At 39.3% G+C, this 17,943-nt stretch overlaps 1 protein-coding gene across 1 annotated transcript; it reads left to right on the forward strand.

Annotated features, from left to right (window-relative positions):
* Nucleotides 1–256: 256 nt before the first annotated feature.
* LOC107599768 (lysyl oxidase homolog 1-like) lies at nt 257–14,356 on the forward strand. The gene is made up of 7 exons (XM_016291459.1): nt 257–1,636; nt 6,558–6,666; nt 6,935–7,072; nt 11,719–11,875; nt 11,992–12,087; nt 12,751–12,866; nt 13,242–14,356. The coding sequence occupies exons 1-7, from the start codon at nt 616–618 to the stop codon at nt 13,246–13,248; spliced, it is 1,644 nt and encodes a 547-aa protein (XP_016146945.1). The 5' UTR covers nt 257–615; the 3' UTR covers nt 13,249–14,356.
* The last annotated feature ends 3,587 nt before the right edge of the window (nt 14,357–17,943 follow it).

Raw genomic sequence — 17,943 nt, forward strand, 5'->3', positions numbered from 1 at the left:
AAAGGAAGTCAGCGCAGGCACGCTAGATATTCAAGTGCCTTCACAGATGGTGATGTTGACTCTGGAAGCCTGTGCACAGACCTGGCTTTGCTGTAGTTTAGGAAACAGCTCTAGCACTAGGGCCATGTGGGATCTCAAAAAAAGAGCATGTTAGATTGAGTGAGAAAGGGGAGAGGGAAACGAGAGAGAGAGAGAGAGGGAGGGGGAGATTAATTTTTTTTTTCTTTTTTCACAGACCATTGTAAGCAGTCCGAGAAGCAAATAGTGACGTGCAGAGGAGAGCAACAGGCAGTCGTCTCCAGAGAGAGCCTGAGAGCAATGCTCAGTCCACTGACAACAACTCAACATTCGGGCAGTAAGGACGAGGGAGGTTTTTCATACTGCAGCCTGCCCTGGGGCCTCAGAAGTCATCTGCCTTCCTCACAGCTATGCCTGCACCACATACTGAACCAAGGACAACGTTTCATTACTGCATGTAGTTTGATTTGCACATGGACACTGTAAGTCCTCCATGCCTTTCCATCTTTAACCTGTTGGATCAAAAGATACAATTTGGAGTTTGCCTGTCCACTCTTTTCTGTAGTTGTTAGGAAGTTCCATGCAAGTCTTGTCAATATGCTGCCTGTGGTTTTCATGACATGGTGGGTCTGGGTGTTGCTTGGAAGCGTAGGGGGTCAGTCCCAATCTCAGCATCAATCTCAGACTGACAGCTCAAACCCATGGAGACAGATGATTCAATGGGAGAACAATGGACGTATGTTCAGTCTTCTCAACAGTGGGGCCGAATACGTCCCGGCTCGGGTTCAGGAGCGTGACAGGAACCACAGAGTGCTTCTAGCGGACACTCCCAACCGTAGGTCACAAGGTGGGAATGTACGGAGACAAGCACCCTCAAGAGGAAGCTCCGAGACTGTAAGAGGCCAAGCCAGACACCCTTTTGGTTTTGGCCAGGTTCCGGACAACTGGCGTCAGGGTGCAGCTGGGACAGGTGAAACAAGTCGCTTCCAGTCATCTACTGGCACTCGTTTTAGAGCATCCTCTAGCTCGTCCTCCTCCTCGTCATCCTCTTCTTCTTATCCACAGTATCCGTTTCCTCAACAGCCTCCGTATTCCGCTCCTTATGACTCAGTTTCGGACAGGTCATACGAACCTCCCTTCCGTGGAACGGGGTACTCCACTGGCACTGGTGGTGGCAATGCCGGAGGAGGATATGGAGGAGGTGGGTACTCCACCGGAAATTTTGGAGGAGGTAGCTATAACGGAGGGGGTCCTGCAACTGATGAGAGATATCGTTACTATTCCTCTTATGGTCAAACATACCAAGCTGTTCCTGCCCAACCTGCGCAGCCGTCGTTCTCTGATGGATTGGACCGCAGATACACGCACAGCCTGTACAACGAGTACTCTCGAGATGGCAGTAATGCTGCAGTACCTGTCTCTAATGGTGCCTTGAGCAACACGGGCTCATCATTCCAGCCTGTGGTGCAAAGCCCCCAGTATGAACAGTTTCCACCCTTTGGAAGGCCCCAGCCACAGCCTCCGTTTATACAACCACCTCCGCGCAACCCTCTCAGCTCTAACAATGCAGAGAGCCCCAACACGAATGTAGGGAGCGTTTATCGTCCTCAGCAAAGAGGTATGATGTTAATCCACATCACATATACTTGTGAAACACAGTAAAGAATCTCATTGTGTATCCCACACTAATGTAATACTCAGTTGTTTGCTTAATGGGTCATAGACCAACAGTCCAGAAAGTGTGCTTTGCAGGTTGTCTCTTTTGATATTGCAGTGAATGCTACATGTGTCGAGCAAGTCTGCAGCTCATTTACTAGGCTGCTATGCTAAGTAAAGTTAATCACAGAGGAACTAAAGTAGGTACTTAAGCTCTTGCATGGCTGGAGATTTGGGGAAATGGATGCACGTGTGGAGCTCCTTTCAGATTCTCGCTCTCTCTCAAGAAAAGGAAGTGAGAAAAACAGAGAGACATCTAAAAAATGTAGTTCTTCTGCCATCTCTTTGTGTTTCCTGGCAGCCGCGAGCCCTTTGGATCTGACAAACATATAACCTGAGGGACTCAGACTGCACACAATTAATTGTAAAGCTGTTTGCTTACGCAACTGGCAGTGGACATTACTTTTGGGCAAATGTTTCTGTTTGTTTCCTCATAAGCAGTCAGTAAAAATTACTCTCTCTTAATGTCTGAGCATCTTTCATTCCCATCCCCCACTGCCATTGTGTTTCAATTTACAATCAAAGAAGTTCCAAGTTCATCTTCATCTCAGAGCCTGGGTTATTGGAACCAGGTGTTGTGGGATGTGTGTGTGGGTGTAAGAGTTTGTGGTAGTTGGTGTGTGTGCGTAGTGTCTATGGATACTCACTCTGCACAAAGAGTGCTCATTGTTTGAAGATTTGGTTTTGGTGATGACTGCACCGCAAGGGCTACGGGTGAATGATTCCAGTATTTGCTTTAGAGGGTGGGGTAAGGGGCTCAAGTGGCTTGGTTGTGGTGGGGTGGGTGGTGAGCGTGAGCATTGTGTGGGGGATTGTGGGGTGTTACTACATAAGGAGTGGGGAGATGGAAAGTACCCAGCACACATGGGGTCCTTTGCCTCAGGAAACAGAAAATATTTTGCTAGCCCCTAAAGAAAAGTGCGCCTGTGCATATATGTGAATGTGTGTGAGGAGGTGGGTGTGTGTGTGTAAGGCCTTTGGGACTGAGTTTCTGGCCACTGCCAAGGCTCATTTTGTAATGTGAAATGGTCTTTGTCTCTTGCTTGAGTCACTGCATGCACGACTAATCACCCTAGTTTACAAAATCTGGTCATAAGGGAAATGGGTGTAAACTTAATCCACTGGAAGGTACACATGTGGAAAAAAAAAATTACATTACTCATTACCCAGTGATGCAATCACTAACAAATATTTGAAATCAGAGCTCCAACCTGCAGAAACATATATTATCTGTGAATTGGAGTCTTAGAAATTGAAATAACATTAGATGGGATACATTAACATGAGCATTAAAACCTCTGTTGAGATCTGGCCTGCATCTGATCAGTGGACATTCATTTATTTTACTTAGAAGCCTAGTTAATATTTTGATACATCTGCCTGAAAACAGTATGCTGTCATCAGCCAGCATTTGAATATTTTTGTTTTTGAAATGGGTCTTATGTTAACTTCAACAAAACCTAAATTTAAGCTTAATTTCAGCTAAAGTGTCCTTATCCCTTCTACATTAATGTACATGAAGTCAAATTGAAATGTAACGTATGATTCTCTACAGCTGTTTATAATGAATATTGGTGTAGTGCAGGCATCCAGAGAACATAGCTTTGTGGAGGAAAGTGCCGACTATGTGAAGAAACTTTTGCTGGATAGACCACAGTCTTTCACACTCTCTTTACACTGTTTACAAAAGCTGACCAAGGAAGTTTCCTGAGGCCTTAAAGTCTGTTTTGGACCAAGCTGGCGAATCGGATGTGTACACAGAGATGGGGATGGCAAAGCATTCACTGGAGTAGAGGGGCTGCGCTAACGAGTCTGAAATAAGGAGACTGACCAAGGCCATCATGTTTTATAGAGTGAAAGTTGCTCCCAACTCTAAACATGCCTGCAGAAGAAGTGAGATTAGATCTGCTCTCCACATTGTTGCTTTGAAAAAACCTCCCTGTTGGAAACACCCAAATTTTCATGCTAGGCCAAGCCGGTTTATGTTTGTTATCCCTGGTTTGATGCTGGTCTAATGTTGCTGGATGACCATCAAAGTTTTGCTGGTTAGGGTCATTAAGAGGCCTAGTAGGACTCCAGTATCATACGCTGTAGTCCATCAATGCTGATCTTCTCAACAGGGTTATTTTCTCTGAAAGCCATGACATGAAAAGCAGGAAAGCAAATATGCTCTGGCCTTGCCTTTGAAGAAATGTTAATGTCCACCTACGGACTTAGACTGCACTGTTATTATATGCATACAATTATTTGGACATAAAGTGAGCACAATCAGCTTGCATTTTAATTGTGAATAAAGGCGATAAGTAGTCGCTGCACTGGCCTTGTACAGAGCTGTATGAACATTAGTTGTCACAGTTATAGCTCTGCTTTTCTTTTGATTTATTTTTCTGTTTTTTTAACAGACTTGGTCACAGGCCCGATTTGGATACAGCAGGGAAGTGATCTCATTTTTGTTTCACTGTCACCTCTCCCTCATCTTTTGTACTCTTTCTCTCTCTCCCTCTCTATGTGCAACACTTTGTTCTTTTTTTTCTTATTTTTGTGAACTTGAAACCAGATGAGAAACAGCATTTGATGCATTATACTGTGAGGCTTCAGCATTACCTCATCAAAAACCTCTTCATATCTCTTGTGTATTTTTTCAAAGGTATGCTCATTTGGATGAAGCCATTTTTCAAATATTTAACTTTCTTTTACATGTAAAAGTATGTAACATCAGAACAGCTCAGGATATTAAAGAAGCACATTTGTCCCCAGGACAGTGTTATGAGACCTGACATTGTTATTATCCTGCAAAAAAAAAACAGCCTAGTTTGGTTTCCTGCTCAAAGTTCATCTCCAAAGAGGGTCTGTTTGCTGCACTTCTCAGGTGACCAAGCTGGTCTGTTTGCTTGTGTTAAAGGGATTTGGACATTTGGTGGTCAGACGAAAGGTCTGTTTGGTGATTTTAGAGTAGTTTTGGACATGTTCGACATGATCAGACTGGTCAGTTTCGTGGTTTTAGAGTGGTTTTGGATATTTTTTCAGGTGGCCAGACAAGGCTATTTGCTTCTTTTAATGGGATTTGGACACTTTAGGATGTCAAACATGTCAGTTTGGCGGATTTAGAGTTTTGGACTCATTTCATGTGGACTAGTCGGGGTTTGGGACACTTTTCAGTTCATCAGACCAGTCGGTTTGGTGGTTTTAAAGTGGTTTTGGACAATTTCCAGGTCGTTAGACCAGTCGGTTTGATGGTTTTAGAGTTTAGGACACTTTGCAGATGGACAGAAAAGTCAGTTTGGTGGTCTTGGAGAGTCGGACTCATAACCCAAAGGTTGTGGGTTCGAGTCTCATACCAGCGGGGATTGTAGATGGGGGGGGAGTGAATGTACAGCACTCTCTCCCACCTTCAATACCACGACTGAGGTGCCCTTGAGCAAGGCACCGAACCCCAAACTGCTCCCCGGGCACCGCAGCATAAATGGCTGCCCACTGCTCCGGGTGTGTGTTCACTGTGTGTGTGTTCACTGCTGTGTGTGTGCACTTTGGATGGGTTAAATGCAGAGCACTAATTCCAAGTATGGGTCACCATACTTGGCCACATGTCACGTCACATTTTTAGACTGGTTTTGGACACTTTTCAGCTGATCAGTCAGTTTGGTGATTTTAGAGTTTTGGACACTTTTTGGGTGGACAGACTAGTCAGTCTGGTGGTTTTAGACTGATTTTGGACACTTTTCAGTTCATCAGAACAGTCAGTTTGGTGGTTTTAAAGTGGTTTTGGAAATTTTGTAGGTGGACAGACCAGTCGGTTTTTTGGTTTTAGATTGGTTTTGGACACTTTTCAGTTCATCAGACCAGTCAGTTTGGTGGCTTTAGAGTTTTGGACACTTTTTGGGTGGACAGACTAGTCAGTATGGTGGTTTTAGAGTTTTGGATGCTTTGCAGGTGGACAGACTAGTCAGTTTGGTGGCTTTAGAGTTTTGGACACTTTTTGGGTGGACAGACTAGTCAGTTTGGTGGCTTTAGAGTTTTGGACACTTTTTGGGTGGACAGACTAGTCAGTTTGGTGGCTTTAGAGTTTTGGACACTTTTTGGGTGGACAGACTAGTCAGTTTGGTGGCTTTAGAGTTTTGGACACTTTTTGGGTGGACAGACTAGTCAGTTTGGTGGTTTTAGAGTTTTGGATGCTTTGCAGGTGGACAGACTAGTCAGTTTGGTGGTTTTAGAGTTTTGGATGCTTTGCAGGTGGACAGACTAGTCAGTTTGGTGGTTTTAGAGTTTTGGATGCTTTGCAGGTGGACAGACTAGTCAGTTTGGTGGTTTTAGAGTTTTGGATGCTTTGCAGGTGGACAGACTAGTCAGTTTGGTGGTTTTAGAGTTGTGGATGCTTTGCAGGTGGACAGACTAGTCACTTTGGTGATTTTAGAGTTTTGGATGCTTTGCAGGTGGACAGACTAGTCAGTTTGGTGGTTTTAGAGTTGTGGATGCTTTGCAGGTGGACAGATTAGTCAGTTTGGTGGTTTTAGAGTTGTGGATGCTTTGCAGGTGGACAGACTAGTCACTTTGGTGATTTTAGAGTTTTGGATGCTTTGCAGGTGGACAGACTAGTCACTTTGGTGGTTTTCGAGTGATTTAGGCATTTATCAGGTGGGTTTTGGGGCACTTTTCATACCGGAGACCAGCTGAAAATCAGCTTGGCCAGGTTTGAAACCGGCCTAGACCAGCTATGACCTACTATGACCAGTTAAGAAGTTTTTTTCCCCTTCAGTGTAATTTCAGGTTATGTGCTTCAGCATCTGGCTCTACTCCGTAACCCTGATGATGTCTCCTGATTTTAGGTTTGCCTGACCTGGTTCCTGACCCGAATTATGTCCAAGCCTCCACATACGTTCAAAGAGCCCATATGTACTCCTTACGCTGTGCTGCAGAGGAGAAGTGCTTGGCCAGGTGAGAATCCTCAATGCTTCTGTTTATGAAATGGCAAAACAAAGCTGGCCAGGCAGTATTCACACAATAAACCTCCCACACTCGTATACAACTGTTTACACCACACCATCCAATAATACTTCAAACAACCAATGAGAAGGGTGTTAGATGATGTTTGATGCAGAAATATAGGTGGTGCCGCAGCCTGCTGTTATGAGCTCATCTCATATATACAACATGTTTCATTACTCAGTGCTGCCGTCCCTCATTAATGTTTTCCCCTCCTCAGCTCTGCCTATAGTGCCGAAACCACAGACTACAGTGTCAGGGTTCTTCTGCGCTTCCCTCAGAGAGTGAAGAACCAAGGGACGGCTGATTTCTTGCCCAACCGACCTCGTCACACCTGGGAGTGGCACAGCTGTCACCAGTGAGTCTCTTTTACTTCTGTATATGTGGAGACCTAACAATAGATCATAAATACTCACCAAAAAGATCACAAATACCAGTACTCCCAACTATAACCATAACGCTAACTGTGTTTATTCACCATTAAAGCTCCACTGCTGCAGCTGCAGATCAGGATTATACACAAACGTGTCTTTTTACAAGCCTGTAGCTACAAATCAATACAAATCCTGCCCCTGATATGATTTAAAGTCCCAGAATAATGGAATTATAATAGTGCCAGAGTGTGGAAATATTCAATGAGTTGATATTCCTTATCTTATATCAGAATCTAAATGAATTTTGGCATTGATTTCTGTATTTGGTTTCACCTGGCAAAGGGCTGTTATCCTCCGAGGGGATTTCCAGAACATTTCCATGTGCAATCAAGCTTGGCCTCGTGACAAGTGGAAATTAATGTCTGTCAGTACTTGTCAGGTCTGTGTTTGTTCGCCTGTGACTGTTCATTATGTCACGTCTGCATCGCAAGCGAGACGGAGAGTTCGCGAGAATTGTTCTTTTGCATCGTGTTAAACATCATCAATGACGGCTGTCACTCATGTCATTGAAAATGAGTAATTTAGGGTCGCACTGTCGCTGCCAATGTTAATGTTCCTAATAATGAGAGAGTCCTAGTCAAAGCTCGGGTCCCCAAACTTGACATGATCCACCTCAGAAAATAAATTAAAATGAATGATTAATTACAAATTTGGGCTGTCAATTAAACATGATGATTTAGTCTAATTAATTAAATAAATAAAATGAGCATTATATGTATAAATCTTACTGACTAAATAAAAAGAGAGGGAGAGAGAGACTATAGACTATATACAGACTTCCATATAGTATGGCTTCGATTATATTTTTAAGATTGTTTAATGTTTTTGAAAGAAATCTGCTCACCAAGGCTGCATTTATTTGATTAAAGAAAAAATAGTAAAATTGTGGAATATTTTTACAATTTTAAACAGCTGCTTTCTATGTGAATATCTGCTAAAATGTAGTTTATTTCTGTGATCAAAGCTGTATTTTCAGCATCATTACTCCAGTCTTCAGTGTCACATGATCTTCAGAAATTGTGCTCAAGAAACACTTCTGTTCAAATTGTCTTGATATTTATTAAATGTTATTATATTTATTAAAACTAAATTTGTGCAAATATTGATGCATGTCATTAATTGAGATTCAATTTAATTTATCATGATTTAATTAAAAAAATTTAATTGGTTGACAGTCCTATTAAAAATTACAGTTTAATTCTGCTATAAATAAGATCAATCAGTAATGTAGATGGACGTTTAGCTGGTCTATTGTTTTTGACTGATGCAATGAAAGGCACCCTGTGTTCAAATGAGATGCATTCGGTTGTATTTTGTTTTGCTAAACCTGACTTCTGTTGTACAACAGCATTAGCACCAATATTCATCCCTGCTTCACTTTTGGCTCAAAATCAATGCGAGCGCTGACTGTAGTTTAGTCGAGATTCGGACGGAGTGTCAGTATCTACCGCTGGTGAGCATTTGCTCATAAACAGATTATTAATGTAACCTGAAAATGTCAGTACATGAAGTATTCAGCACTTCAACTCTTTTCTAATGCAATTAGACAGCGGAGCGGTGTGATGACCTCTTTCTGACGCCATGCGAACAAGCACCTGACTCTCTTTGAAGAAGAAGAGCTGCAGGGAGATGTTTGTCAATGAGCAGAAGCTAATCGATAATTGCTCGCACATCTCCGTTGTGACATGTTGGATATTTTTGTAGAGATCGAAAGTGTCCTTGGCGCCTCGTTACTAATAGCTGAAATGAGAACTGCCCTAGCCGGCGAAACTGCTTTCCAGTGCTCTGACTGCTTTGATTTCTCTCTGCATGCACACAGACAGCAGCAAGGTGAAGTGCAGACATACACTAAACACGCCGTCAATGTCAGTCAGATTCCTTAGAGACGGACTTTGACTCTTCATCTCTGATGTAAGCACTCAGCCTTGGTTCCTCGAGGCTTTCATGATGGACCAGAAGAAAATATATACTTATATGTAACCAGAACCCGGCTTGTGTCATTTTCTGATCCCCCCCAAATCTACTAAAAACTGTCGATCAAAAAGGCCACTCAGTTCTGAAAAGTATTGTAGTGATTAAACATTTCCAATCATATTTTAATCACAATTATTTGTTTTAAATAACCAGTTATTTATAATAAAACATTTTACATTACATAGACATTTTCCTTTTTTTTTATATTTATTTATCATTTTAAATATTTTATTTACTGCTGTTTTCATTATTTCAGTTATTTGCCAATTATAAGTAAAACTAAAACTGAAATTAAAATAAAATAAAAAAACTATATAAACGTATAAAAAACAGAAACTAATAAAAATGACAAAAAACAACAAAATTAAACTAAACTAGAACTTTAAACACACACACATACATATATATATATATATATATATATATCAAAAATAAACTAAACTAGAACTTTAAACACACACACATACATATATATATATATATATATATATATATAAAATAACTAAAGTATTACCAAAAAATGACTGTTTGTAGTTTATTTATATATTGTAATGCTCAGCTACTACAAAACTACATTGTACAGTAAATAGAAAAGTAGTAGTTAGTTGCAGAAATATATATAAATGGAGGGTTGGGTCAAAAAAATTTATTTATTTAATTATGAAATATATAAAATATTTGTGATTGGTTGTAATACTTAACTCTGGTAAAAACACATGTTTGATGCTGTGGTGGATTTGGTAGTTAATTATTAATTAACTGTGGTAGCAGTAATCTCTATGTATTTATGTTTTATTATTTACTTACTGTTAGTGAGATGACAGCAGGTGGTTTCTTCACAGTTTGTGATTGTTTAACTCCTGCTCTATATTTAACCCATATGTATTTGGGATCCTACAGCATAAGTCAGTTGCACATGTAGAAGAGAGTTGCCTTATATGATTAGCTGGCCCAATTTGGGCACTCGTGTGCGTCTCTGTGTGTGTGTGTGTGTGTGTGTGTGTGTGTGTGTGTGACTGTGTCTGTGTGTGTGTGTGTATGTGTGTGTGTGTGACTGTGTCTGTGTGTGTGTGTATGTGTGATCTGTCATTCAAATGTAGTTTGTTCAGGGATTTGGCTACAGGCCCCTGAAATGTCTGTCATCCCCTCATCAAATAAGATTTAATATCCTTGGCATATTAAGGGAAATATAGTATCCCTGTGGAAACTCTGTCAGAGGAAAGTACCTGTTTTCTCTGCCGTAGCCCTTCAGGTATTACCACAGCTTTCCAAGAAAACACTTTTAAGAAACACGTAAGAAACGGTAAGAAGCCGCGCCATGACATGCAGAGTCAGACTCCTGCATTTCAAACACTTGACCAGAAAGAAAGAGCATTGCTTGAAATTATTATTTGAATGTTTATTAATCTTTATTTATTTATTGGTGGCTGTACTAGAGGGAAATAAAAAAATAACAGTAATAATGAATGGTGCCTAAAGTTTTGAAAATATACAGAAAAAGTTATGTGCTTATTTTTTTTCCACACTAAAATTAACACAAATATTGTTTACATCTTATGTCTATATTATTGAAACAGTACGTTTTTTTTTTTTTACATTGAGATTATAACGTTTATAGATTATTTTACAGTAAGTGCTTCACTGTAACCAAATGTAATGCTTATTTTAAGGAAAAGAAGAGTTGGGTTAAAATAATTTGTGTATTTATTTATTTTAATAGATGGATGTGTCAGAAGGAAGTAAAACGCTCTTACAAAATGTTAGCAAGATTTAGGCTTGGTTTCACAGACATGGCTTAGACTAAACCAGGATTAGGCAATAGTTCAATTAGGATATTTAAGTAATTTGATATAAACGTGCCTTAGCAAATATCTTTACTGGTGTGTGCCTTGAGACAAAACAAAGGCACTGATATATTTTTAAGATCAGTCAGTGCAAGTTTATTTCAGTTAAAACAGCTCTTTATTTTAGTCTGGGACTAGGCTTAAGCCTTGTCTGTGAAACCGTTTTTTAATTTAATATATATATGTAGTTTTATTTTTTTTATTTTAATTTTTTAAATAATTTATTTGTTTATATATTATATTTTTTATATTATATTTTTATTTTACTACCATGGTATTCTTGTAAGTAACTTGTAGTTCCATGCACTGTGACAAATGATTGTCAGTACCACGGTGTGTGTATATATATATATATATATATATATATATATCAAAGAACCTTTGTCATCTGACAGTACAATGGTGCGAACTGACACTAAAACCGTAAAAAAAAAAAAAAAAGTTACTTGAAATAAAAATAAACTTGACTCTGACCATTGAAATAGAATAAAATGTAAACAATTTTAACTTATTTTATTTCAGCTAGTTGTCAAGTAGAACTAAAACTAAACTGAATAAAACTCTATAGACATATAAAGTAAAAAGTAATAAAATGAAAACAGAAGATATAAAAATCAAACCAATTTAAAATAAACTATAAAATGATGTTAATGATACTAAAACCACACTAAATGGTATAGCCTTTGTTCTTTTGAACTCCAGACCCAGATTTCAGTGTTGTCTCTTCTCTCTCTCTCTCTCTCTCTGATCAGACATTACCACAGTATGGATGAGTTCAGTCACTACGATCTGTTAGAGGTCAGCAGCGGCCGGAAGGTGGCGGAGGGACACAAGGCCAGCTTCTGTCTGGAGGACACGACCTGCGACTTCGGCCATCTCAAACGATACGCCTGCACTTCACACACCCAGGTGCACTTCTGCGACCAATTCTCTTCAAACGCTAGTTTTTTATATTTTTCAGTACTTTTCCATTAGTCATTGTCTTTTACTAACAACTACTGTTTTAATTCGCTTTAATATTCCAGGGTCTCAGTCCAGGTTGCTATGACACATACAATGCAGATATTGATTGCCAATGGATTGACATCACTGATGTTCAGCCGGGAAACTATATACTCAAGGTAACGTTCTCAAAGAAGGCCAAAACATTTACACTCCGTCTTCGGTTTCACACGAGCACATCTTTCATAACCTTCAAAGAAAGTCTTCTCAGAGAATATCTTGAGTCTTACACACGCAAACAGAATACGACACGTCTCTCTGAAGGTTTGGCACGAGGAGTCGTTTGATGTCACGCATGTCGTCCGACTCTTCTGTTTGAGATCGGTATGCAGCCTGTGCTCATAAATAAGACAGATACAGACATGCCTCTTCAGGCAGATACCAGCCGCTCACTTTCTGACCTTTAGCAAAGCAACAACACAATAGCTGAAGTACAATGATGTTAAAAGTGGTCGGCGTTACCTTCTTCTCTGAGGCGAACTGTTGAAATGCTTTCAAAACAGAGGATTTGTGAATCGCAAGCAGTCTGATCTTCCCTGCAGAAAGTGGAACGATTGGCAAAAATGATGTAAGAGACGGCAATTAAATGTAGGGGTGTACTTACTTTTTCCACAGATGATGGGAGAATTTTTTGAAGAAAATATTTAAAAGCCAAATTGTTGATGTTGTTTGGTAAAACTGTATATCACCTTCAACCATGTGACCACATATATACACACGTTTATGGGGTGCACTTACTTTTTCACAGCACTGACGGTCAAAAAATATTCTTTAAATTCCAGCTCCAGGTTAACCCAAAGTACTTGGTGCATGAATCGGACTACACAAATAATATAGTCAGGTGCAATATCCACTACACGGGCCGCTTTGTCAAGACGACAAACTGCAAAATCTCCCAGTAAGTACAAATCGCTTTTTGAGTGTTTTAATAAATAAATAGTTACATAATGTGTGGCATATATTCATTTACACTCTTAAAAATAAAGTTGCCAAAAGGAGTTTTCACAGCAATTCAATTGAAAAGTCTTAAGGAATCTTTCAGTGATCAGGTCTTAAAAAAAACGTTTTTGTTTTTTTAGTAAACATTTTAAGAATCTAAATTTAGTTTTTCCACTATAAAGCACCTTTTGTGTAATGGAAAGGTTCCACGGTTGTTAAAGACTGTTCTGTCAAGACTCTTCCGTCATGCGTGGCCGTCAAAGAGTCTTTATTTTTAAGAGTGTACATCTACGAAACTTAACAGAACAAATGGCTGTTTCTTCTGCTCCTATAGGTCATGATCTGTCAGATCTGGATGAATCTCCACGGAAGCGCTGTTCCATTGCAATGTGAATGGATTTCCTGGTGCGTCTGTGATTGTTTATTCCTGGTTCCCCCTTTTTTTTTGTGCTTTTCTTGTGAACCTGGGTTCAAGGAACTAGCACACATACTGTCACGCTCATGCAAAATCAAACACACCCTACTTCACAGCACACACACCCGCCTCCCCCAATTAAGTCGAATTCCTTCACCATTTTTAAGTGGGTTACATTGCAAAGTGAGATCAGGTATGGCAATGTTGAATTGTAACTCTGTAATTCAGATCAGGAAAATCAGCAACTGGAAACAATCCTTCTTTTTTCCAAGACTCCGCCTGTGTCACTTCAGCGAAGGTGCAATACTGAAGAAAGAGTCGTATGAGAGAACGGCCTGCCTGTCGGTCATCCTCCAGCTAACCTATTAAGTAAAAACGGGTTTAGTTTGAATGAGGGGTCTGGGGGAAAAAAAAAATGAAATGGCTTTGGGATTAAAGCACTTTGAATAAAAGCCTTGAATCCAAAAGCTGGAGGCAGTTTATCAAGGTGTTTTTACCTTGGTGGCTTATTATAGTCTTTTACTTAACCTGCTGCGTTTGCATTAATGCGTTGCATTAAATTGGCTTGTAATATTGCCTTGTATGTCAGTCCACTGATAATCCAATAATGCACACTAGTTAAATTCAGACTATACTTGAGACGTTCCCCCCTACAAGCATCTGAAGCGCTGTCAGTTTGGTTAAATGAATATTTTGGGTTCAATACAAGAATTAACTGACTGAATTGGTGGCATAATGTTGCTTACCAACACAATTCAAAAATCGAAGTTAAAATTGTGCATTATTTGAGCTGTAATTGTCTTGGCAAAGAAGTTGTAAGAAAATGTAACTTTACTCAGAAAAGGTGGAGTGATTTTTTTTTTTCACACTAAAATAATCCATATTGTTAGCATATTGTGGCTGTACTATTGAAACAGTGAGTATTTTAATGTTTATGGTTTTTCCCCATTCATTTCCATTGTGAATGCTGTAAAACTGTAATGATTTTTTTTATTATTAATTACATTTATGCATTTGCCAGACAGTTTTATCCAAAAAAAGAGTTGCATTGCATTCAAGGTATGCATTTTTTCAGTTCATGCATTCCATTGAAATCAAACCCATGACCTTGCAGTTGCTAGCGCCATGATCTACATTTGCATTTATGCATTTGGCATATGCTTTTATTCAAAGTGACTTACGTTCCATTCAAGGTATGCATTTTATCAGTTCATGCGTTCCTTGGGATTCGAACCCATGACCCTGCTGTTGCTAGCAGCATGATCTACATTTATATTTATGCATTTAGCAGACAGTTTTATCAAAAAAAAAAAAATGTATTGCATTGTATTCAAGGTATACATTTTATGAGTCCATGCATTCCCATGGGAATCGAACCCACAACCTTGCAGTTGCTAGCGCCACAGTCTACATTTACATTTATGCATTTGGCAAACGGTTCTGTCCAAAGTGACTTACATTGCAATCGAGGTATGCATTTTATCAGCCAATGCATTCCCTGGGAATCGAACCCTACATTTACATTTATCAGACAGTTTTATCAAAAGAAAAAAAAGAAGAAAAAGACTTGCATTGCATTCGAGGTATGCATTTTATCAGCCAATGCATTCCCTGGGAATTGAACCTATGACCTTGCTGTTGCTAGCGCCACGATCTTCATTTGCCTTTATGCATTTGGCAGACACTTTTATACAAAGTGACTTACATTGCATTCAAGGTATGCATTTTACTGGTTCATGCATTCTCTGGGAATTGAACCCATGACCTTGGCATTGCTAACACCATGATCTATTATTTGAGCTACAGAAACATTGTCACAAGGGCTATATTGAACTTATATTGTATTGAACCCAGGAATATTCCTTGAGTGTTAAGCTTGTAAACCTGTTGTTTTAATTTACTTGTACTGACGTCCATGTTGGAACGGATCTATTGTTTCTTTGACTGCCAACACTGGTCAGCTGCCACAGGTCGCCATATATGATACAGTTAACCCACTGATGCATGCCATTAGCTAGGTAAGAAGTGATTTTATCTTATTATATTCATACCCACTGTTCTCATGTACTGTGTGGAGCGGAATGCTGTACTTGTGTTAAACTCCAGGAACTCATATTTCTTTGTATCTGAAATAGCAGTTTATGCCTTGATCGTTAAATAAAACACAGACGTAGATGATACTACTGTTGCAAAGCTAACATTGCATAACTTGATGTTACTGACAATCTTAATACCATCTATACCTACCTCGGAAAGAGAAATTATGTAGTGATAAAGAGCTCCTTATGATGCTACACTTGAAAAGCCCTAAATGACAAACATCCAACAAATGCTAATAATCAGTTACACATGCTATAATCTAATAAATTCAGTTAAATGCATACAAAGCAAGCTTTCTGTGAGGGTCGTTGGATATGTGTGAATGGAGGGTGAGTTATGGTGCATCACACGCTTCCACCAAAGCTAAACGAATTCCTATCTGCGGTGAGCAGTTCTTTTATTATGAAAACATGTTACAGTGTTTTCCATTATCACGATCCAGATCAAATGCAGAACAGACTTTATTTTATAATATCTTTTTATAATCTGCATAAATGATTATTGTAACATTGTTTATAGTGTAGACAGTAAATTTGCGTCTGGTTGCTATCTGGTTTTGTGGTCCAGGACAGGTGCACATCAATCTCTTTGAACTGTTGTTATCATTGTTGTGGTTGTCGGTTTTATTTTGATTTTTTTTGTTCTCCGAATCATCTGTCTTAGAGTTCATACTGGATCTTTAAATAAAGACTGAAGGGTATACCAGCTTTTTAGTGCAAGTGCCGTTTAATTTGAGTTCAGACAATCTGAAGTAAATAGAAAATACAGTTCCACCACACACTCATCAAACTGCTAAAGTGGCAGAGTTTTAGGGAATGTTTCCCATCTGCCATCTGTGTTTGCACAGAACATGTACTGTACTGTATGCCAGCGGTTTTGGTGTACCGAAACAACATTTTGATTGAGAATTAGGCCAGTAATAAGAACTCTATAAGAGCAAAGTTTCACATCACATCCACTGCATCTTTAAAGAACAATCTACACTTCTCAAATCATCACAGTTAAATACTTAAAGTCCAAGAAAGGAAGTGAAAAGAAAATCAAGAACACTTCAAATGTCTTTCCTACCTCAAAATAAACACACATGCTTAGGTAGGGTACGGCACATGATTTTTCCATCAGAATCTGATAATACATTTTTTTTGTTTTGTATCAGCCTGCTTTAATATGTAATACGAAAACCAATAAACATGTAATTTCTGAAAAAGACAATGATGACAAAGTTTACAAGAGGGACAAACCAGAACACAATGAGCCTTTGTTAAGCTGGAGAACACTATGAGATGAAGGCAAAGCAACAAGATTTTTATTTTAATTTTTTACCAGCTGATACACTTTTTGGGCATATAAATAAGAATGAATCCATGCATGTATAAATAAATAAAATGCATGCATAAATAAATACGTACTACATATTATGGTAGGTTTTGTTTGCTTTTCAAATCAGCCATTGTACTTTCCGGCTATTTAGTATTGGCTGTGTACTATTTAGCATAAATACTGTTTTTAATGTTGACTACATTTTGAGTTTCTCACTGTTGTGAAAAAGTGAGTGTGAACTGTGCAGTTTATAGACTACATGCTTGTGTGTTTTCAAATGTCACCAAATAAGAGGGGTAAGACCGAGTCAGAGACCTATTAGTGAATTCCACTAACATGACATCAGATTAAAAACAGAACAAGGAGCCATTTTCAGCCGAGTGCCAAGTAATACGTGTGCTTGGGTTTTAGAGTAAACACGTGCGCGAGCTGACCGCCCAGATTTCCTTCACTGAGAGAACGGTCATGAGGTCTGCAAGCCCTCAACGAGAAGAGAGCAAAGATGACAGCGAATAGAGAGAGAGAGAGATAAATGCCAGGCTAGAAGATTAGAAGGGCGAATATGAATCATAAGAATCTGGCATTTCAGCTTAGACCAGCAAACCAGCATCAACCAGCTGTTTTTAACGGCATTCTGGCATGATTACCAGACTGATTTAAACTACTCAGGCTGATCTAGTTTGGTGGTTTTAGAGAGGATTTAACCTTATCACCTGTTCAGGCCTGAAGACCAGTTGGCTGACCATCTAAACTAGCTTGGACAGACTGTCTGAAAACCAGCTCAGACTAACAAGATGGTCTTTTCGGTTGGAATATGGAACATTTCAAGAAAGACAATGGAAAATACATTCATATTTCTTGTTTGAGGGCAGATGGAGTCAAACACTCGAGTGACGCAACAACATGTAACAGTTCTTCAATTAAGTTATTCGCATTATGAAGCTCGTTATGACTCATAAAATTCAGAAACGAAGAAAGCCACTGCAATAATTTCACCAGAGCATAAATGCCATTTTAGCTTGAGCTTATATAACAAATATTTAGTCGCCTACACTGACCGGTTCATAATAGGGCCTTTCACACCGCGGGAACCTTTTCATAGTGCCAGAACTAATTGTGAAACTACCCACTTTTTGGCGTTTTCGCTCCTACTCCAGAGCAGGGTCTAACCAGCACAACTGGTACTAATCGTGACGTAAGT

This window comes from Sinocyclocheilus grahami, unplaced genomic scaffold (genome assembly GCF_001515645.1).
Source record: "Sinocyclocheilus grahami isolate Dianchi unplaced genomic scaffold, SAMN03320097.WGS_v1.1 scaffold271.1, whole genome shotgun sequence".
NCBI classification, from domain to species: domain Eukaryota; kingdom Metazoa; phylum Chordata; class Actinopteri; order Cypriniformes; family Cyprinidae; genus Sinocyclocheilus; species Sinocyclocheilus grahami.